This window comes from Ictidomys tridecemlineatus, chromosome 14, assembly GCF_052094955.1.
Source record: "Ictidomys tridecemlineatus isolate mIctTri1 chromosome 14, mIctTri1.hap1, whole genome shotgun sequence".
In the NCBI taxonomy this organism is placed as follows: domain Eukaryota; kingdom Metazoa; phylum Chordata; class Mammalia; order Rodentia; family Sciuridae; genus Ictidomys; species Ictidomys tridecemlineatus.
This window is the reverse complement of record NC_135490.1, coordinates 38,693,799-38,718,284: the sequence shown is the minus strand read 5'-3', so window position 1 is coordinate 38,718,284 and position 24,486 is coordinate 38,693,799. Positions and strand designations below refer to the sequence as shown.

The following is a 24,486-nucleotide window of genomic DNA, read 5'->3' as shown; positions in this document are numbered from 1 at the left end:
CTAGAATTTTGTATTAACATTAAATATTCCAAAGACAAAAGTATTTTCATTCCAATAATGTAACAATTTCATTAAGAACATGCATTTTAATTTAAATCAGGAAACATATAATTGAGTTACGTTTATTCACATTGTATATTAAACTGAATAGGTCTTTTCTCAGAAAAAGTGTAAGTTAAAGAGAAGAATATGTTGGTTCAACACACTGCTATTTCATAGCTACCCATCCTAGCTTTTCCCTTTATTATCATACAAATTGTGGTTTCTCACCCTAAAATATTCAACAGTAGCCGCCTTTTACATCTATGTTCTTTGTTTCAATGATCATTTGAGCTCACCAATTTTATTAGATCCCTAAAAACATGCTTAGTATTATAAAGCCTGCTTTTTCCAAGCATTTTTCATATTATTTGTTTATTTATTTACTTATTTTGGGGGCCAGGGATTGAACTCAGAGGCACTTAACCACTGAGCCACATCTCCAACCTTTTTTCATATCTTAGAGACAGGATCTCAATAAGTTGCATAGGTCCTTGCTAAATTGCTTAGCCAGCTTTGAATTCGAGATCCTCCTGCCTCAGCCTCCTGAGCCACTGGGATTACAGACATGCGCCACTGTACCCGGCTAAACCAAGCATTTTTTTTCCTTAATTTCAACAACAGGGCTGTGGTTGTGGCTCAGCGGTAAAGCTCTTGCCTAGCAATGTGTGGGACCCTGGGTTCGATCCTCAGCACCATGTAATAATAAATAAATAAAATAAAGGTATTGTGTCCAGCTACAACTAAAAACAATTAAATATTTAAAAAAATTTCAACAACATGCATCAAAAAAGGATCCTTTTAAATTTAACACATGGATGAACACAGTACCAGAAACAATACTATCACCAATAGGAACTGGTCCCAAAGCAAGAAGGGAAGTCTTCAAAACCTTTCTCCTTACAATTACTGCCTCCAGGGCCCTTTTTATTTTATGATTTCAAGTATTATCTCTCCTGAATTTCACATCTGAGCTAGCCAGTTCAGGTGGTGTCACCACAGTGCCAACAAGGCCAGAACCCGTGGGTCAGAACTCCACAGACACATATGGTACCCCCATGTTCCCAGACATGTTGCAATCATGTTTTTTTCTAACAGAACCTCCCCCGAAAAGCAGCATGGTTGAATCAAGACACATGCAGATATATAACCTGAGTGGGTAGGGGGGGCAAATACTCCAAAGTGGGTTAAAAGGGGGGAAAAAAATACACAACCTCATTATTGTGTATTAAAGACAATAGACTATCTTAGGAACCAAAATTAAAATAGCCAATTAAAACATTCAACATTAGAAATAGCTATCATACAGAAACAATAAAAAAAAACACAACATTTTCAAAATACTAACCAGTGCTTAGATCTCAGTCACTAGTGAGCAATAGGAAAAAGGCAAACCTTGCACCCACAAGAAAGCTCTATTAGTCTTGATTTTCCCCAAAGTTATATAATTGCTCAGTTTATAGGGATCCTAATGTGCTAAAATAACCCAAAGTATTGCCTAAGACAAATACAGAAAGATAATACTCAACATTAAATACATTTAAAATCATATCCATTGCTTCAAAATATGTGTTAGAGATAACAAAAAGTATAATACATATTATTCTATATACAGTATGATTCTCTATTAATGAAAACTCAACCTACTGAAATATTTCAATTGTTCTAATTAAATTAGCATTTCCTATGTATAGTTTACCATATTCTTCTATTGTTACCTGATGAAAAACACTGCTATACTCTTGAATCCAAATCCAAACCTTAATTTATAGTTTAATTTCCATTTTTGTGTGCATGTAGATACATTAAAACACAACTCAGTGGAGTAAAACATTTTTTAGCCATCTAAAACCTGTCAGATTAAGATGTATTGGCTATCTCTCTTTCAACCTTCCTCCTACCCCACTCAGTACTGGGGACTGAACCCATGGGTATTTTACCACTGAGCAACATCCCCAGGCCCTTTTAATTTTTTTTTAAAGGGTTCCACTAAGTTGCTTAGGGTATTGCTAAATTGCTGAGACTGGCCTTGAACTTGCAATCCTCCTCCCTTAGCCTCCTGAGTCACTAAGATTATAGGAGTGCATCACCATGCCCAGCTTCAACCTTGAACTTTAAAAACTTACCAAAATATTATTTATAATGAAAAGTCATTTAACACTTAACTGCTTTTTAAATTAGAATGCTGTAACTAGGAAAGGCAGACCCTCACATCATAGCAAAGCTATAGCTACAGGGGCGTCTGTCAATCCATGGCAATGTTTGTAGTATAATGCCATTTATAACAACATATCTTACTAAACTGCCCTTACACTTATGTATGTCAAGAGACCAGGAAAACTGTCAAGTCTGCTTCCAAGGAATCCAAAAAGAAGAATCTGGATTCACAGCAAGATAACAAAGAGGTGGTGGAAGGTTACATCTTTTATCTGTTACTCTTGAACTTGGGTTCTACAAATTATTAAATCTTATCTCTTTACAAATTGCAATACAGAGGCTGGAGTTGTAGCTCAGTGGTAGAGCACTTACCTCAAAAGTGTAAGGCATTGGGTTCAATCCTAGTACCACATAAAAACAAAAGCATTGAGTCCACATACAACTAAAAAAATTTTTTTAATTGCAATACATACAACGAAGCTATGTAGCTTCACTGATGTCTTCATTTTGTAGTGAGAGAAACAGAGTTGAAATTTAGTCACTACCACCTTAATAGTGCATGGACAGAATAACCACCATAAATGCACTATTAATAAAATATTAATTGTATAAGTCACATCTAAAGTTGAGAACATTTTTTCCTCAAAGTATTGTTTTATAATAAAAAAACTCACTTAAGTTACCAAAGTCAAATGTTTCAAATTTTCTAATTAGTATTTGTGAAAACAGCAGCTTCAAATTTTACTTAAAATAAGTACAAACAGGTAATTACCAAAAAATTAATTTTAAACAGACCTGTTGCAAGATTTGACTTGTTAAATAATATTTGCCCCTCATTTTCAAGTGGCTAATAATGGCTTCTGAGAAATAACTTTTACTATCCCTGGGGCAGAAACCATAAAATACCCATCAAGTACTGGAGAGACTAGAAAAGTCAAAACATTCTGTTTTCCAGCCTCCCTTGCAGGTAGACAGCCATGGGACTGGGAGCTAACCACTGAGATGCAAGCTTAAGGGACATGATATCACTCCCATCCCTATATATTTTTCTTCCTGTCCAAAGAAGCTATTGTGAGATCAAGAGGCCACAGTCATGAGGAAAGGACTGAGAGAAAAAGTAGAGATGTTGATCCTAACATTACTGATCTACTGAACATTATGATTCCTTTTTCTTAGGTGAGACAAATAAGCTACTTCTTAGTTAAGCTGTTTTTTGCACCTAAAAGCAGTCCTACTTGACAGTTTGATAGTGAATACCAAATATAAGAATATAATTGGATGAAGTTCATCCTAATTAAACAAATTTATTCACATTCTGCCTGATCCTCACTAATACACAGTCAAAATGCTTCTCTTCAATACTACTTTTAAAGTACATGAAAATATTTTGTTCTAATAACACTTCTGCCCTTCAACACACATACACATCCTTCACTCCTTTTTGCTCCTACCATCACTTTTAATCTCACTAGCTCATCAAAAAGAATTTTTTTACTTCTTACTGCAGTAAATTGACTTCCCTTAAGTCAAAGAACATTAACTCTGAGGTTCCAATGACACTACTCATGATAAAATACAAGTATTTCCAGCTTCACAGAAAAAATGAATTCTAAGTGGTGATGACTATTTCTACTTAGAAAATTCTCTTCCCCATACTGATTCATTATAAAATTGGAACTAATAGGCTGGGTAAAATTCTGAAATATACTGAGCTTAATGCTTGTAGCAAGAGATCATGCCAGCACTCTGAGTAGTCAGTGAAATCTCTTCTGCACTTCCCTGCTCCAGACATCTTCATCCATGCCTGACATCACAGGAGACTCCTGAAAAATTCTCTATTTCTCTTCTCACCCCTATTTAACCTGTACCCAACAACACACTTCATCCATGGTGTTGCTCAAAAACAGTATACCAAAGGGCCCAGCTCCCATGTTCTGACTGGGTGTCGGTCCTAGCCATCCCCTTTTTCTCACTAGATTTTCTACTCAGGAATTCAATTCCTTTTTTTTTTTTTTCTTCCTTGAAAGAGGCACCCCCTCCCTCACCTCCAGGCCATCACAAGCCATTTTCTCTATCTGGAATACTTTTAATTTCTCAGCTAATTCCCGAGGGGGCAACTTAAAAGACATGGCTTCTTTATGAAGTCCTTGATGAGGGTAGCTCCACCTACTGAGAGCTGCCTGTGAGCCTGGTCCACACCCTACCTCTACACTGCCCCACCTGCCAGGTCTGACTCCTTCTGTTAAACCATGGGCGGGGTGGAGGTAGGGCCACGTGGGACTTAGTCCTGGCTGTATTTTCAGCACCTGGTCTTGTGCCTCGCACACAGTGTTGTCTGACAGATATTTATGCGAAAGACTGATTTTAGTCCTGCAATGTGAAAAGACAGTGTACAAGCAGAGGGAGGATTGGTGGCACAGAACAAAAATAAAACACTTCAGATAGCCCAGACCACATTAGAGAAGATGATATGAAATTATCAATATTTTCCCCTATTTTTATTAATAAGAGGAGCAATTTCAAATACTTAAAATGCCAGAACCAGGGTAGTGCCGGTGGGTAAAAACAAATAAGAGATTTTAGAGGATGAAGTCTTAGATTCTTGTGATCAATTGGCTGTGGATAAATAAAGTTTGACAACCAGAGAGGGGAGAAACATGGTGTCATGAACTAAATAGACGAATGAAGAATATTAGCTGAGTTTAGGAGGTAATTAGAAAAGACTAATTTTCAGATGCGGTGATATAACCAGGGTTTTAAAATCTACAGGCAGGAAATGCAGAGAATTTGAAGCTAAGGGGACCCTGGAAACATCTTAATTCGAGTCCTTTATTTTGCAGCCTTGTGAGGTTAGGTGATCAAGGCCATTCACTTAGCTACTGGTAGAACCAAAGCTCTGACCCAGGACTCTTGGAATCCAGGTCAACAGCACTGCTACTAAGGCAACTAACACCTCTTCCTTTACTAAGAATACAAACAAGTTACTGCCTTCAGACCATTTAAGAATAAATGCAATGGTATCAATATTCCTATCTGGGAGGATTTCTCCAACCTTAAAATGACATAATATGGATAAGCTCTTAAGACTCTTATTGGGGTTTAAGTAGAAATACATTTTTTACATAATTTTAAAATGTTTCTTCCACACAACTCTTTCTATATCATTTTTTTTTAATGTCACTACCATTCCCTGGTTCTAATAGAATTGTAACAACATTCAAAGTCAGAAAACCTGAAAGTCGGAAATTCTAAACGGAGCTCCCAGGTTTTAGACCCATTTCTGCCACATACTGTGTACCCTTGGGCAAGTTAATTCACTTTTCTGGGCCTTGGACTTCCTGGTGCAAAATAAGGCAAACTAGATCACTGCTATATATGCATTTTAAAAGTCATAACTGCAAGCAAATACATTTTTAAAGATATTATTACAGAAATTTGGAAAATAAAATAGATCTAAAAATCAATAGTAACTAAACTTGGGTAATTAAAGCCTTTTCTCTTTTGCTCAGGTTTTCTTGGAAAGCTATTTGCTTCACAGAAGTACCACAAATCACCTAAAAATGTCAACTAATAGCTGGTTAAATAAATTATGTTCGGCCAACAATGGCTATTACGGGACTATCACAAACAATGAGGCACCTGAGCATGTATTAACACGTTTAATGTGTTAACATGAAACTCTGAGATTTATTAATATTAAAAAACATCCTATAGGAGGCTGGGGTGTGACTCAGTACTTGCCTAGCCTACCTGAGGCCCAGGGTTTAACCCCCAGCACTGGGAGAGAAGAGGAAAAAAAAAAAAAAAGTACAGAAGTTACATACTATGCTTCCAGTTCTGTATAACAAAAAAGATATAAAAGCTCTATTTTTATATATCATCAATATATAAGTTTGCATATGATTATATGATTAGATTAGATTAGATGATTAGAAAGTGAGAAGAAGAATATCCAAGAAACTATGAGGGGGGATGCTCCGTGGAGAGGGCAAGGAGCCAGGGTTGGACAGAGCTCCACTCAGGAGCCTTCTGGAGACTGTTTCTCTTTTCAACCTGGTATACGGATTACAGTACTTTTAAACTTGTTACAATTAAAAGCTATTTGGCACTACTCTAGATAAATTACTACAAATATAGAGCGCCCATTTATTGTTAATTTTCCCCACTTTTAAAAATTCATTTCAATTTTTATTTTTGAGGGGTGCTGGGGATTGATCCCAGGGCCTGAGGCTGAGCTACACTCCCAGCCCCCACCTTTCTATGTTTAAGGCTGAAGGAGTGAGAGGGGTACTGCGGCTGGGAGAGGAAAGGCCACCGTGTCCCTCGGAGCTCACCTCATTTACCTCCGGCCCTCAGCTCAGACCCAGAGGGAAAGACCGCCAAAGGCAAATGACAGGGCAAGGGGAGTTATGAAACCTGAGGAAGAGGTGTTGGAAAAGATGAGAATCATCCCACAGAGAAGGCAGATGCCTCTGGGAAAACAGTCAGCTGAAAAAAATCACCAGGGACAGAGCCAAGTGAAAAACAAGAGGACATGCCCTATCAAAGTCAACACCAACCAGCCCCAAACAAGGGGACGAGCACCCTGGTCTTCACAGCCCAGAGCAACTTAACTGCCCACAGCTGTAATCATCATCTGGCACAAGAGGCAGCAGCACCAGGCAACCAAATCCCCTGCAAATGGGCCGGCAGGTTCACGTATGCCTAAAATACACACCGAGTTTATTTCCATCTTGGGCACAGAAAAGGAAATATCAGATGAGAACATAAATACCAGGGGCAGTATTCTGTGATTGCAAACCCTTTTTACTTAACAAGATTGGAAAACTAAATTGGGGGTTTGCTTGTTAGCTCCCCACATATATCAGGATATTTCATTTCATAATTGTCTGGAACATAGAAATCTTTCAGGATATTAAAATAGCCTATCAATCTCAACGAGAAATGACAAAAATGAAGAACTACAGAAATCCTCTTATCTCCCTTTTTAATAAAAAGAGAAATGGTCTTTTTGATTTACTTGTGTTCCATTTCCAAAATCATCTGAAGTCAGTTGTAATTTAATAGGTACTGGTTTTTACAAATTTGGTTGGTGGCAGAGAAAAGAGCCGGGAGCACCAAGGCAACGATTCTGCATCCCCTAAACACAAACAGAGCACACACATCCACTTGCAAACAAAGTGCAACACCAAGAAAAAACTGCTTATTTTCACCAATTCAGCTGACTTCCTTCATTAAACAGAGCTCTATTTCCCTAATTATCTGTCTTCTTAAACATCTCTGATAAACATCTGCAAGTTAATCAAGATGTCCCCCATGCAACACTCAGCAGAGATCCAGGCAAGACTAACCTGTATGGAAAATAACAGTGCTCTTCCTGAACCCTGAAGGGAGTCGCAGATTTCGAAGCAATCCTTTGGCAGTCAGCCGGACGTGGATGGTGGATAAGGAGAATTTGGGTGACAACAACATGTCTTCAGAGCAGGTGGAAGGGTTTCACAGAAGAAGCTGCTTCCGTGGACTATCACATGCTGTCTTTTTAAATTCAGTACTCTTCGGGGCCAAGAGGCACAGCAGAGAAAACATGCCTACATAGCTAATGTCATTCCACCAGAGACTCACAAAAGGAAAAAAAAAAAACCCCAGCGCTATCCAAGGGTTTCTGGCTTCCGTTTTCACTCCCAGATGTTGTCAAAACAATGCTCTTCCTCTGAATAAGATCTCCTCTTAGCAAATTCAGAGGCCAGCAGCCGCTAAGTTACATCACACTGTGCCTGGGGTGGCCTGTGGTTCTCATCAGATGGGAAAGGGGAGGAGAAAGTGGGTGGTCTTAGGAGCTTTATGTAACAGCCAATGCTGTCACAGGTCCTGTAACTACTCGGAAGATGGAGGGAAATTAACTACCTCATATGGCTCGTGTTTATTTAGAAATTAGGAAAAAAGTAAGATTAATCTGTGTCCTGATGCAACATTTTAAAATTAGGAATATTCACACTAAGAACACTGGGCATTCCCCCCCCCGCCCCGCCCCATATTTTTACCTATGAACCTGATGCCTTGGGTAAAGAAAAAAGCAAAAACCGTCAAGCAGCAAATGTTCTCAATCTTTAATAAAATTTCTATTCTACTATGCTAATGACAGAATGATGAAAGGAGGTTTAGGTTCAACTTTAATTCTCATGTGCTTAGGACTTAAATAAAAATGAATAAAAGGCTAATGCAATTTCTTTACCAGAGGAGCAGTCAACCAGACATGCAGTGCTATAGGAAATACACTTATTACATTGGTAAAGTGTCAAGGTGGGGCTGGGGACGCAGCTCAGTGGCAGAGCACCTGCTTAGCATGTGTGAGCCCCAGGCGGGGAAAAGCAACATAAGGTGATCTTTTACTGTAATCTTTTAGAGACTAGGAATGTGGTCAGCTTTACCGGTCCCTATTAATTTTATTTCAGCCGAGTGGTTTGTAAAAAGTACATTAAAATATGACAGCAAAAGTCAAAAGAAGTTGAAGGTTAAAGGTAGGATTAAGAAACACATGCAATATGCTCACTTAAAGTTCATCCTATAAAACCAAGGGTAGCTTGAACTCAATGTTATTTTTTTCTTATATTTTTTATTAGCTGTTGATGGACCTTTATTTACTTATTTATATGTAGTGTGAAATCCAAACCTAGTGCCTCACACTTGTTAGGCAAGCTCTCTACCACTGAGCCACTACCCCAGCCCTCAATGTTATTTTTAATCTAAAAAAAAAGCAATGTATAAAAATTATCGATGCCTGTTTCAAAGATTTCCTAAAAAATACTCAAAGAAATGGAGAAACTGGTAACCAGAAACAACCCTACTACATGCTGTTAAAATAGAGGGAAGCAATTATTCTTTTAGAAATTCTATAGAGCATCTAGGGTTTGAAGAGGGAAAAATACAGAACAGGAAAGGAAATAATTAAACACTTCCTCCACCCTGTTCACTCCACACTCCACAGCCTGTCACATCAGAGGTCGTCAACAACAGAGACAGACCCACTGACTTGCCTCAGGTCACTGTGAGACAGAGACAACGTGTTCAGATGCACGTTGCATCTGTGGCAACTGAAGCACAAATAATCAAGGAATGAGGTGAAAAAAAAAATGGACTTTTAGATGTTGTGTCTCTACTTTATCAGTTTATTTTTAAAAATCCAAATACTTTCTCCCAGATTCTGAATATTAAAAACATATCAAGCTGGGCATGGTGGCCCATGCCTGTAATCTCAGAGGCTTGGGAGGCTGAGGCAGGAGGATTGTGAGTTCAAAGCCAGCCTCAGCAACTTAGCGAGGCCCTAACCAACTCAGCAAGGCCCTCTCTGTAAATCAAATATAAAAAAGGCTGGGGATGTGGCCCAATGGTTAAGCATCTCTGGGTTTAATCCACAATCCTAAATAAATAAGTAACATGCCATGATTCTCTTCCCACACCTCCCCAAACTATGTAAAAGCCAATCTACCAACCAGCATCAGAAGTATAAATAGAATAATCAAATTAAATATTGTTATTAAAAATAGATATGCCACGGTCTTTATAGTCGGAAATGTTTCTGCATTTTTTGGTGGTGGTGAGGCTTTGTTATTTGCTAATAGTAAACTATAAATCATCCCTGTCTTTAGCCTAGACTTCCCAAAAGAAGAAATCAGCAATTTAGTCACCGATTGGTCATATTCATTAAAATTTTTACTTGAACTGTCCTACATACTTTACCAGTAATGTTATTAATGATCTTTTTGAAACATCAGAGCAAGAAAGTGCAAGAATAGATATAAATAATGCCAGTGAGAAGGAAAATTCAAAAGACGTTCTTGTTTGTACAAGAAAGCACGTACACAAAAAAGCAGAGAAGCCTACTAGGTAGAGACCAAGAACTGCTCAGGCCAAGTTTCCATCCTTTCCCAAACACAGTCTGCCGCCTGGTGGCCATCCAGCACAAGTGAGCCCCAGCAATGGGGCTGCTATGCTCTCCATTAACAGGAGTGCCAGGGGATGCCGTCAGACCACCAGGCTCCAGGCACTCTTGCATACACAGGGGTCACTGCTCACTTAAGAAACCGAGATATTTTAAGGTCTCAACTATTTTTAAAATACATACCTGCACATACATATATACACACATACTATTATTTTAAACATACATATATACATACATATACATATCAACACACACACTTCTGGGGGAGCAAAATTTTTTAAAAATTTGTTCAAAAAAGTTCTTTGATTATTTTAATCAGTCAGCTCCTACCATTTCTACATTATCTACTACTGTTTCCGAAATTATATTTAAAATGGAAAAAATAGCTAAGAAAAGAAAGTGTCAGGTTTGTTAGTTTAGAAAGTCCTAATTTGATTTAGGTGAACATGGTAAGGCTCACCACGGGCAGTAGTGGGGGAAAAAAATCAAGAAAATTTGATGGTTAAGATGGGAATGGTTTGCAGTTATTACAGACTAAGTTTTTATGACTTACATTAAAATATGAGTTAGTATGTTACTATGAATTAGTAAGTAGAAAAGTAACACCAAGATTTCAACATAAAATTTCGACTTTAAACAGATAAAGGATGAATATTGAAACAAATATATAAAAACATCAGCAATGCTTCAGGAAGTTTTAATTTTTGTTATATATTTCAATATTTTCCTTTTTTTTATACACAGACATTGGATGCAAGAAAAACATTTTAAACATTAGAACAGTTTTGCAGAAAGTTTCCAAAATAAACAGAGTTTCTACAAATGACATAGATAAAGGAAAACAATTAAAAAAAACTGTATAAAGTCTGCAGTGAAGCTTAAACAACAGAAGAAGATAGCATGAGTGTTAGGTCAGTACATTGTTATATCACAATGTATGCAAACAACAGAAATCAAAATTGTATTGCATAAACCGTACTGTGGCAATGTGTGTCTGTTTTGTTTTGTTTTAAATCAGCAATTTAGAAAACAATGATCTCATGATTCTAGCATATGTTGCTCAAGGGGTTTAGATGCCAGGAAATGCATTCCAAATAAGACTGGGTTGTTGCTAATGATGGTAAAGAATCAGCTGGCTAGTTCAGACACTACAGCCTCGCTGTCCAGCCAACCTTCTTAATCTAATAGAACATCAGCCATAACATTCATCTCCTTATTTCCCCTAACACATAACACAAATTGCAACAATCTCTACCATAAAAGTTCAGTTTTTTATTTCAGTTGTGGAATGCTCAACTCAAGGCCCAATATTTCCATAATGTCCTCTTCCTTAGGAGGAAAATATACTATACTGTAATTGTTTTACAAATTCACACAAAACAATAAAAAATTTAAACTACCCACCCATAAGATTATCAGATATTCAAGAACAGTGTAATTTCCTTTTCTGTAGTTACCCAAAATAAGAGCTTAATTTAAAAGCAGTATTTTATTTCATGCTTAACATTTGTTTAAAAAAAAACGAACATGTGAAGGTTTTTTTTAAACAAATTTAATTTTTAAAAATAAGATTTAACAGCCAGAGATATAGCTCAGTTGGCAGAGTGCTTGCCTTGCATGCACAAGGCCCTGGGTTTGAATTCCCAGCACCAAAAAAAAAAAAAAAAAAATTATATCAGGCCACTCTGTATATCAGACCACTCTGTACCTGCTGAGTAAACTTATTAAACTTAAAGTTTAATATCTGCCTTACCAAAGGATTAAATAATCCCCTACATTGTTAATTCGATGGCTTCAAGAAGATTTTTAAAGTGTCAATAAACATAATTTAAACAACACCTGTAAAGACATTGAGGTTATTTTCAATTTGCCCTCATTTTAAGCAATTTTGAAAAGCAGTAAGTAAATCAATCCTTTTCCTAGGATCTTTTCTGATAATGAAATTGCTAGGTAAAAGACTTTGGCTATATACCACAACTACTGTAATCTCTACAGCATGTAGGAGCAACTATTCATTATTTTCATTCAGTAGGTAAACTTCTTTCACGTTCCTTGGCCCTACATATTTCCTTTCTTTCCACTCAATTTTTCCTTTTTGTTTGTGTATTACCCTATTATTATTATTATTATTATTATTATTATTATTGTAAAACAATTAACCTGAGATTGAACCCAAGGGTGCTTAACCACTGAGACAGGGTCTTACTAAGTTGCTTAGGGTCTTGCTAAGTTGCTGAGGCTGCCTTTGAACTTTAGATCCTCCTGCCTCAGCCTCCTGAGCTAATGGGATTACAGGCAGGCAGGCACCATTGCACCTGGCTCAACAAAATTTTAAGTTTATAATATCATACAATGTCGTCCAGCAGATCTCTAGATCTTTTTCATCTTGAACAAATGAAACTATCTATTCCCCTTGAAAAGCAACTTCTCTTTTCCTGGCAACCACCTGCTAGTGCCCAGGACCTCCATGCTGCATTATGCTTCTGTGATTAAGCACCCTGTGTAAGGGGAATCATGCATTTGCCCTGTGACTGACTTATTTCCACTCAGCATAATTTCCTCGAGGTTCATCCACATTGTTCCAAGGCCAGATTTTCTTCTTTTTTGAAAGCTGAGCATTACAATGTCCACGTATACATTTTCTTTATCCTCATCCACTGATAGCCTTCAGGTTGCTCCCACACCTTGGCTACCATGAGTAATGCTGCAATGGATGTTGAGGGTGACTTTCTCTTCCAGGTCCTGATATTGTTTTGATGAATGCCCCCTTTATCACAGCCATGCTTCACAGATATCGTCTCCCGTTCTGCCTTTCATGCTACCGTTCCCTCTGGTCTGTGGAAAAGTCTTGGTGGTGTAGTCCCACTTGTCTAATTTTGTTTTTGATGCCTGTGATTGTGGGGTCATACCCAGAAGCCATTACCATGAACACGTCATGAGCTTTCCCCTCCTATGTTTTCACAGGAGGGCTTCATAGCTCCAAGACTTACACTTAAGTCTTTAATCCATTTTGAGTTGTTTTTGTGCACGGTGTGAGATGAGGGTTTACTTTTTTCCTTTTGCATGTGGATATCATTTCCCCAGCACCATTTGTTGAAGAGATTACCATGTCCCCACTGTGTATTCTTGGCACATTTGTCAACCAACAGTTGACCACACATGCAGATTTATATCTGGCTATTTTATTCCACTGTACTATATGCCTAACTTTAGGTCAGTACTATACTATTTTAATAACTGTAGCTTGGTAATATATTTTGAAATCAGGAACTATGATGCCTTTAGCTTGTGGCAATTACAATTATGTAATTAAAATTACAATTACAAAACAATGATGATTGTTTGGCCATTTTGGTTCTATATGGTTCCAAAGAAGTTTTAGGATTTTTTTTTTTATCCTGTCTCTGTAAAGAAAACACCATCGGAATTTTAATGGGAATTGCATGGACTCTTGGTCTCTTTGGATAGTATGCCCATTTGGTGTTTATTGTGGAGTTGTCCATCTTGCTGATTTCAAAGAACTCCACATAGAGTAAATAGGGTGCTGATATCTCAGTTTGTTCTTTGCTTATTTATAATGATTTTAACAGAGGAGGAGCTTAAAACAGCTACATTTACTAATAGAGTGTTAGTATTATAACAGTGTTCCCAGAAAGGCCTTTTCTACTCAAGTCTACATTCTTAGTGCTTTTATTATTTTAACTTTTGTGTTTAAAACTAATCCCATCTGGAATACAGGTGAAGAAGAGATCTAGCTCCTTCTAAAAGGCAGTTATTATATCAAAATTTACTGAACAATCCATTCCCCACCTACTTCCTAATTCGAAACAGCAAATTTATCATGTATCTAAATAGCATCTGCCTTTTTTTAATATTTAATTTTTACAAGTAGTTGGACACAATACCTTTATTTCACTTATTTTTATGTGGTACTAAGGATCAAACCCAGGCTAGATGAGAGCTCTACTGCTGAGCCACAACCCCAGCCCTGCATCTGTCTATTAAAAACGAAAAGCACATGATTATAATCCTATGGCAACAGAGCGAGCGAGCCTCATCCAGAGGACACACTCTGGCAACATTAGCGCCACCTCATCAGAGCAGGGTTGCAACTTTAAACCACTTTCCAATACTTGGGAAAAGGATCTACAGAAAGCCACCCTGCCGTGTGCTACCTTGACTAAATGGGTACGGAAGGAAAAGTGCATGTGTGTTTTCCAGGGCAGACACCCTGGCACCTGAGACTGATGATCTTAGGCAAAACAATCGGGGAGCAGAAGAAACAACTCAGATGCCTCTGGTGTCCCGGACAGCTTCCCTGTGCGGCAGAACCAACACCATAATATTATGCTGCGGTACATGTGATATCTTCCTTGTAAACAGTAAGCCAAGTTTATTTAGAGTCAGTGTTGCCCAGAACCTTATAGCATCATAACCTTTAAATAAATTACAACAGCTAGACCCTATGAGAATGCCTCTTGAGTTTAAGAGGTCTTTCCTGCTGGCTTTAAGGATTCAAAATAATCCAGCTTCCTGGAAAAGAACTCTAAAAATCAGCCACTAGAAGTGTAAGAGCCATGGAGAGCATGGTCCTCACCATCCCTCACAGCAGAAGGAGCCACTGTCTGAGGACCTCGAATACAGAAATCCTACCTCGTCCAAGTTATTCCCATACTGGAAATTACTCCCTAAACACTCCCATATTGTGAAATGAGAAACTTGAGAATTGGAGAGGCTTAGCAACTTGCCTGACGTCAGTATGCAAATAGAAAGTGTCAGGCCCAAGATTTACACCAGCACCCAGTGCCTCACAAGTTCACTCTCTTCCTGCTCTCTTGTATTATGGGAGAAGGGAATTCCTTCAAAATAACTGATTAAATACTAGACTAATTATGTAAAATTTTTATATATCAGTCAAAAAAAATTTTAAGTAATATCCAGTGTTGACCAGGAGATGGTGAAGCCAGCACTCTCACATTGTCAATCATGGAACAAACTGACACAAAGCTTTTGGAAAACAACACTGTTATTTAAGTGAAGCGACTAACATATGTGTATGTTTACTGATACTACTTTTAATAATCGATCACAAGAAAATTCTCCAAACTTTGAAAGTGCTAAGTGTAAAGCTGTTCATCGCAGAGTCATTATGAATGTAATACAGAAGCACTCCAAATATTCAAGAGCAGTTGCTAAATATTCCCACATAAGCTGAATGTGACCTTCATTCAAAGTGATCACTGTGGCCAGGTGTGGTGGCACATGCCTGTATTCCCACAGGCTCAGGGGACTGAGGCAGGAGGATTGCAAATTGGAGGACAGCCTCTGCAATTTGGAGAGGCCCTATGCAACTTAGTGAGACTCTGTTTCAAAATAAAAATTAAGAAAAGAGGTGGGGATATGGCTCCATGGTTAAGTGCCCCTGGATTCAATCTCTAGTACCAGGGGAAAAAATTGATGACTATGTATTAAGAAATAAAAATTAGGGCTGGGGATGTGGCTCAAGTGGTAGCCCGCTCGCCTGGCATGCGTGCGACCCGGGTTCGATCCTCAGCACCACATACCAACAAAGATGTTGTGTCCGCTGAGAACTAAAAAATAAATACTAAAAAATTTTCTCTCTCTCCTCTCTCACTCTCTTTAAAAAAAAAAAAAGAAATAAAAATTATATTAAGCTATCTGAATTTTATTTTTAAAATCCCAATAAAATAACCTGAAGGGTAATTTCTAAACCTCTGCTTGCTAAATTTCTTTGGAATCTGGCAAACTGCTATAGTTAAAGGTGATTATTTTCCTAAAATTAAAGGATATGAAGTTGGTCACCTGTAACTTTTGCCACTATTTGCTGCTCAGAAAAATAAAACGATCTTAAAGGTTTAGTACAATGATTAAGTACAATGGTTTTTATATCATCTAAAATGTAATGATTTGCCAGCAGAATATGAAGAAAGTCAAGGGGATCTGCTGTCACAGAATATCATGCTGGTGGTGGTGGGGGGGAAACCTTAGCAATTCACCCTTCCAGTTATATGGAAAAAGAAAACTATCATTGAAGAGGCTTACCACCTAAAGTCATTGGCTACTGGGACACCACTTCTTAGCATCAAATCTGTGCCTCCCAAAAATGACACGTGGAGACTTTTCCTCATTAGATTCTTAATATCAGTTCAGTCTTAAGTCACAACAATCAAGTAGAAGAACCTAGAATAGTCATGTTTGTGGTTTTAGGAAAATACATGGATGTACCACACAATCTAGATCAAAATGTCAACCTCTTAAAAGGATGACACTTCAATTAGAAAACTGATTAAAATTACATTAAAAATGTTAGTGGTTACTCAGTCAGGTGTTACACAACTCTGCCCATTTCTACTCCAAGGTCAAAGGCTTTGTCAAACAAGCCCACAGTACTTTCCATTTCTTTCCTCACATAATCAGGCATAAATTTGCCATTCTGATAAACTCTGTCACTGAAATAAGATACAATGTCAGTCCTACAACCTAACAAGGGAATAAGCCTGATGCTACAGTATTTCTGTAAAGGAAGAATACATCGAAGATTATAATCTACTATGTCTGACAGAAGTATTCTTATCATAGTTCATATGATCACAGAATTGAGATATGACTTAAGATTGTCTTTCCAAGCTTGATATTTAATATAGAGCAAAACAGGTGAATTAGATTAATTTAACTAGCCACTTCACTGTGCCACGTATCAACAGCAGCACACAAAGCACAGAACAGTCACACACAAGAAATAATACTTAACAAAAGACTTGTTCAAAACTCATATTTTGAGAACTATAAAATATTTCAGAAATCAAAGAACACATAACTGGAAAAACATCCTATATTCATGGACTAGAGTACTTAATATTGCTAAGATGCCAGTAGTTTGCAAATTCATCTACAGATTCAATGCAATCTCCATCGAAATCCCAGCTGATTTCTTTCCAGAAGTTGATAAGCTGGCCATAAAATTCATATGAAAATTCCAGGGGGATCCAAAAGAGCCAAAACAATCTTCAAAGAGAAGAAAAGGTTGGATGACTCATGCTTCCCGATTTCAAAAACTTGACTACATCACAGTAATCAAGACAATGTAGCTTTGGCAAAAATAGATGTATGTAGATCCACAGAATTCGATTTAAAGTCCAGAAATAGATCCTCATATTTATAGCCAATTATCTAAGACAAAGATGCCAAAACATTTTAATGGAGGGGGAAAAAATTTTCAACTCATATCCACATGAAAAACAATGAAGTTGGATCCCCTACCTCACACTTATATTTAAAAAAAAAAAAAAATGAACTCAGAGTTGATAACTTGGTATGTGTGAGGCCCTGGGTTCAATCCCCGGCACGTACAAAAGCAGAACATCTCAATGGATCAAAAACTTAAGTGTAAGAGCTAATAATAAAATCTTAGAAGAAAACAAGCATAAATCTTCATGATCTTGGATGAGGCAATAGTTTCTAAGATACAAAATCAAAAGAAAAAAAGAAAAAAAAACAGATAAACTGGACCTTGCAAAAACTTTTGTACTTCAAAATACTAGCAACAAAGTGAAAAGATAGTCCACAAAATGGGAGAAAATATTTACAAATCATATCCCTGACAAGGGTCTAATAACCACAAAATATAAAGAACTCCTATAATTCAACAATACAAATGATCCAATTTTTTTTTTAAATGGACAAAGGATTTGAATAGACACTTCTCCAAAGAAGATACACAAGTGGTCAATAAGAACAAGAAAAGATGCTCAACATCATTAGGCCTCAGGGAAATGCATACTAAAACCACGAGATAACTGTTTCATAGCCAGTAGGATAGCTATAACCAAAAAGACAGAAAATAGCAAGAAAAATTGAACCCCTTGTAACACTGCTGGTGTAAAATGTAAAATGGTACAGTATCTTTGAAAATAGTCTGGAAGTTTCTCAAACATGTTACATACAGAGTTATCACATGATCCAGCTCTCTTGATAATAGTCAACTGATTTTCCTACATAAACAAAGCTATCTTTTTCTTCTAAATGTTAGCATGTGTGAGAAATTTTTAAAAAAGAAAATAAAAACCTCAATGTACATAGAGTAGCATCTTTTGATTTTTAAAATTAGAACCACATATACTCAAACTCAGGCTATTGAGGACCTTTAGAATTTAAATCATTCTGCATGACTGTCTTTTCTAGCTTCAAGAATTTACAAAAGGTTAACCATTTTCATAGCATTTCTCACATTGCTCTGCCTTATTAAACTGAGTGTGTTTGGTGTGTCTTCAAAGATTCTAGTTATTCCCTGTGCACTGTCATCTGCCCTATTTTCTTTACACAGGAGTCTCACAAATTTAACTTCTTGCCTGGGTTTTCCTCACTAGATTGCATCCTTCAAATCAGACCTCATGTAGCCTTCCTGCCTTCCTAGAACTTACTGTAGTTGTGACTCATGTTTATTAGCCAATTCTTTGATTACCTTGTCAGCTCCCTGAAGACAACACCATTGCTCATTTTGGGCTCACAACTGCAACCTGATCTGACACTGTCACAGACAATGAATAAACTATGGTCAGGGTACTGTAACAGGGCCCCTCTCTCTCTTCTGATTTCCTGCCCTAATCTGCAAAGGACTTAGAACCCACTGTATGTAAAGTAAGAGACTGCAGATAGTGCGGGGGACCTGATCAGATGCATAGAGTATATACGAATTACAGTGAATCCACTTTGTGAAATCTGTGACTTTGAGACACAAAAGTTTTTGATTCTATGTGATTCAAATGATTGAAGTTACAGGCCACTGGAGAAAGATGTGTGCCCAATAGAATTGTAAAAAAGAGAAAAAAAACCCAGAAAAATGTAAGCTGCTGAGCTGACAAAAGGCGCTAAAACCAGATTTGGAGACTATTCAGCAATTTAAGACTATCCAATTTGGATATCCAATTTGGATAATTTGGAAAAAAAATTTGGATAATTTGACAACTGGCATGGAGCTATAAGGCACTACAAGAAAACCGTGAGGACTCTGCTTATCAGTGTTTCTAGCACATAACCATCTGCCAATTACTAGTTAAAACTAGCTGCCATATTCTATCTAGGGAACTTTACAGAGATCTTATGAACCATATTAACAAAATCATTTTTTTAAACTGAAATTACCCATTATTTATAAAATGTCCTTTAACGTATCAGGTGTCTTGTCAATCATGCTCCCCAAATATTAACAATCTGCAGGTCCACATCACAAGCAGTTATTTATACCTCAAAGTCTAAAATTCTATTTATAAGCCTACGAGTGAGGAATTGCTTTAAATAAATTTAAATAATTTTCATGATAACATGACTTAATAAAAAGATTCTTTTTCTCCATCAATATTTAAAGTGGTCACTCACCTGTATTGAAAGCTGTAAATAGGTTTTTTCTTGAAGGTCCTAAAACAAAAAAAATATATGTAAAATGCACATATATTTTATTGGAAATACCACACAAAAACCAAATTATTTTGTAATAAGAATGGTTTTATTTTCAAAAACAATCCATTAACCTAAACTTTAGGTTTCAGGTAAGAAATACTACTGATATGAAATCACTTTTTATCAAGCATGTTTTAAGTAAATAATATTCCAAGTGTGATCCAAAATGATAGTTTAAGTGATATGAAATCATTACAAATTACAGTTTTTAAGTGGGCAGTTTTAATGGGCCAAGCCACATTATTTTTAAAAAATCAAGAACAGCTAAAGTTCATTTTTTAATGTCACTGAATTATGAAAAGTAAATGGATGTGCAGATTATTTTAAAAAACATACTGAATGCACACATTTTCTAAGCACATAGTATTATCTCCCATTACTATCAGGGCAAAGGGGCCAGACTTTTTATAAAAGACTAGCATGCCTTCTCAAAGTGCCAACTTCTATTCAGTTGTGAAGAAAAGCACACTTGATGCATTTTCTCCAAACTGATACAGTATAAAATACAACCAGGAATGGCAACTGGCATGGAGCTATAAGGCACTAAAAGAAAACTTTGAGGACTCTGCTTATCAGTGTTTCTAGCCCATAACCATCTGTCAATTACTAGTTAAAACTAGCTGCCATATTCTATCTAGGGAACTTTACAGAGATGATTATCTCTTCAAATATGTGACCGTTATAAATGGAAAGCACTGATTCCCCTTCAAATCAAATCTCTGATATAAAACTTATAAATTCAATGGTGAGGTACTTCAGAATACTGGAGTTCTCTGGTCCACAAAATCATCAGGGGAAGCTCTAAGTTTTTTCCTGAAAGTTACCACAGTATCAGAGTTTGACAATTTTTCTTTTCAGTCACTGTTGTGCACATTATGGGGTTTTATCATCATCAATAAAAACTACAATTCACATCCTGATGCTATCCCAGGAAAGGGCCATTTGACGCCTCAGAAATGTATTTAAGAGCATGGACAAATGAGAAAAGGATGGCACACTCAAGAATTTTTGTTCCAATACTTGAAATTGTCTCTTCAATTAGGTAGCAAGAAGAAAGTGTTGATAAACAGTCAATGGGTCCATTACCTTTAAGTTACCACATGATCACTCACACACACCCGAATACATGGAGATATATACATACAGACACACAGACACACACACACACACACACAGAGGCACAAATACACTAAACTGTTCAGAATGCTGAGCAATGGATACTCTCATACTACTGTTGGAGAGTAACTCCTTTTTAGAAAGTTACTTAGTAATATATACTAACAAAGAGATTCATACAGTTAAACCTAGTAATTCTCCTTTCAAGAATATCAGGAGGAAGTAATTAGAATCTGAAACAATGAGCAATGATTCATATTGAAAGATGTTCATCTCAGTATTATGTACCACAATAGAAGTCAGATACTATCCAATATAAACTAACTGGACCACAATAGAATTGGAAAGTACATCACCATTAAAAGTGAAAGAAACTCTCACGATATACTATTAATTAAAAAAAGCAATATACTAAAGGATGAATACACTATGACCTTGATATTGTTGAAACAAAAACAAAACCTTGTTTATATATATAGGAAAACAATTAGAAGGAAATGCAATGGTAATTGGTGGCTGACAGAATCAACAAAGACTTTTCATGTTTCTGTTTTCTAAATTCTCTAATATAAAAACAGGTCTCATTTTGTGGGTTGATTCTCTCATTTACATTTATTCTTTCAGTTAAGCAATCTTTTAATTCACTAAGGACAAAAGAAGACTTTTTTCTGATTTGTTATATATGACAATGGAATGTCACAATTCGTATTACATATATAAAGCACAACTGTTCATATCTCTGGTTGTATACAAAGTATGTTCACACCATTCGTGTCTTCATACATGTACTTTGGATAATGATGTCCACCACATTCCATCATCATTTCTAACTCGGTGTCCCCTCCTTCCTCTCCCACCTCCCTACCCTATCCCTCCCATCTCCCCGTCCCTATCCCATATGAAACAGCTTGATGCTGTTTGTTTTAATGAATCATAATAATAGCCATTACTTATCAGGTGGTTAGTATGTCCTCAATACTGTTAGAACAAGGAAGACTTCTGATGTGTGTCAGACCCACCGTGAGAAACTTATGTGAAAACATTGCATGTGAAGTGTATACATGTGAAGAATATATAAGCATGTTTTATAAACCCCAAAAATTATTCTTAGCAGCTACAGCAATTATAGTGAGTGACATAGGAAAGATTGGAGATAAAGAGCAGAGAGAAATGAACATGGTCTTGGAACAAAGACAAGAAATTAATAACCATGAAACATTGACAGAAAGCAAATCATAAATTTCTACTCCTTTATGTCTCATGCTCTAGTGTGTTACAATAACTTAACTCTTTTGTTACTTTCACCTTATACCCTTCTTTTACCTGTGGACTTTTATCTAACAGGTTTTATTTACAGAACCTACTAAATCTCATAACAAGAGCAACTCTCTCAGCGTCACATGTATTCTATCTCCTTATTCAATACCTTTTTTTAAATGCAAAATATACCATAAACCTAATTGTCAAATTTTAACTTCCTACAAGTCAAGGACTCTACATGTCTTACTCTCCTTCTATCCATACTAAAGACCATACCTTTTGGAGGAGTTTTTAGCAAGTGCACATGAGCTCTGGGTACCAAAGGCTTCAAATATAAGGATCCTGAGCCATTCTGAAATGCTGGTTTTGGAGGTTTCTCCTCATACTTGATGGCAGCAGCATTACCAGCTGTAATAAAATAGAAAAGTACTTTTTATAAGTAAATAAATTGGATGAGGATCAGGGGAGCATAATCAATCTTTCACAGTTACTCCTTCTTCCTTGAATCAACAAATGCTTATTGAGCATCTATAATGTGCCGGTCATTACTGAGTGTTGGATATACAAAGGGAGTTCATGTTTTCAATCTTGTATCTTCAAGGACACAAAGTAATGCTATAACCAGTGTGACCATACATTCTGGCTTGCCTGGCATTATCCAAGTTTATACATCTTGTACAGTTCACCCTTCATCCCAGATAAAAACTGGGAGGTAGATCATATGACTACCCATGCTATGTAACAATCATGCCCAAGGTGCAGACAGGAGAAGCATACATCTTCACAGGTACAAGGCACAAGGCAGAGTACAGCTAGCCAGCTACATTAATGACACAAGGACAATCAGACAAAACTCTAAATTCCAACATGAGATCTGATTATGATCCCTGGATGCTGCAGCAAGAATCTGAAATGCCAACAGCTGCCCTGTTATTAAGGTGCCTAGCCCCAAAGCAAAAAACATCAAAGGGACTCCGACCTAAATAAAAATCACCTTCTGTATTACATGGAAAAGTTTCTCCTCCACCAATAAGACTTTATTTTTTTATTTTTATTTTTTTAATGTGTTTTAGTTGTAGATAAACACAATATTTTTATTTTATGTATTTACGTGGTGCTGAGGATCGAACCCAGTACCTCTGCATGCGAGGCAAGCGCTCAACCACTGAGCCACAACCCCAGCCCGATTTTTTATTGTTTTTAAATAATTTTCAACATCTAATTCCAAACCTCTAATGCTACTCTGCTATTCGGCCCTATGTTCACACATTTCTTAATTACCCCTTTGATGCCTTTCCTCATCTTACACTTTCAGCAAAGGTTAAGATGTTTACCTTGTTTACAAATACATTATCAATGTGAAGACCGCTAGAAAGTTTTAGCTAGGCAGAACTACCCTAATTCCTACAATAGTACTCATAGCTGTCACATTGGAAACTTGTAAAAAAAAAAAAAAAAAAAACCACAAGCAATTATGCTCCCCTGATCCTCATCCAATTCTTGTACAATAAGCCATCTGTGAATTCTTCTTGGGCACAGATAACTTTTCTAATATTAGGTCAAATCACTCAGAGCCTTCCCTCCTGCTGACAAGCTGCTGTCACTTTCCTGACCTTTTCTCCAATTCTCACCTTCCCCGGCACTTAGAGCTTGTTTTTCCAAAAGTTGACAGGAAACTAAGGGAAATGACAGACCTAAAGGTGCTACTACTGTAAAATTCAACAGCACTTTTTTTTTTTATTGGTTGTTCACAACATTACAAAGCTCTTGACATATCATATTTCATACATTAGATTGAAGTGGGTTATGAACTCCCAATTTTTACCCCAAATGCAGATTGCAGAATCACATCGGTTACACATCCACATTTTTACATCAACAGCACTTTTTAGTAGATGTACAGGGAATGTTACAGTCTTAAAATGACAGACTCAAAATTTCATAGGTTATTTTCTAGATTTTCATATAATATGGTTATCAGGCTTCAATGAGCATTCCAGTTTTTGTAAAATTGAATCCAATAAAGGAAGAAAATGATGTTATTAGAATCTTAACCATGACTAATAACAATTGGGATTTTAGTCTTGCTTTTCTGTAAGCAATTTTTGTTATATTTAGCAGCAAACAAATCAAGCCACGTGTTCAGTTAAATTTCTGAAAGTAATATAAAACTGTACGATTCTGCATTCATGCTTTTTTTTCCCTAAGCTTTAGACCTGCACTTCGCAAAAGAATTTAGTAAAAATATTTCTTACTGAAGCAAAGGACATATTTGTCATGAGATGTGACATTCATGTCTGCTAAAAATTCTCTATCATATGCAAAACAAGCTCGATACAACAGCCCCTAGCACCAGATCCCTCATCAACTTTGGGACATACAAGAATTAAAATTATTTCAAGCATAACATGTCTGCATCTTACTCAGATACAAAAATATTTGTATCTTTATGGCTTACTTACATATTTAGGTAAAAATATACATATATACATACT

General features: G+C 36.7%; 1 protein-coding gene across 7 annotated transcripts in view; it reads right to left on the bottom strand.

Annotated features, from left to right (window-relative positions):
• Positions 1-24,486, bottom strand: part of Mtus1 (microtubule associated scaffold protein 1) — a 146,081-nt gene that overhangs the window by 40,512 nt on the left and 81,083 nt on the right. For 6 of the 7 annotated variants that reach the window (XM_078031078.1, XM_005334304.5, XM_040267863.2 and 3 more), the window contains 2 exons: positions 22,268-22,399; positions 19,535-19,573 (listed from right to left, as the gene is read on the bottom strand). In XM_078031078.1, coding sequence (XP_077887204.1) covers positions 19,535-19,573; positions 22,268-22,399 — 171 coding nt within the window. Of the gene's footprint in view, positions 1-7,547; positions 7,993-19,534; positions 19,574-22,267; positions 22,400-24,486 lie in introns of those variants that run through there. The other variant, XM_005334306.5, reaches the window with a different exon arrangement.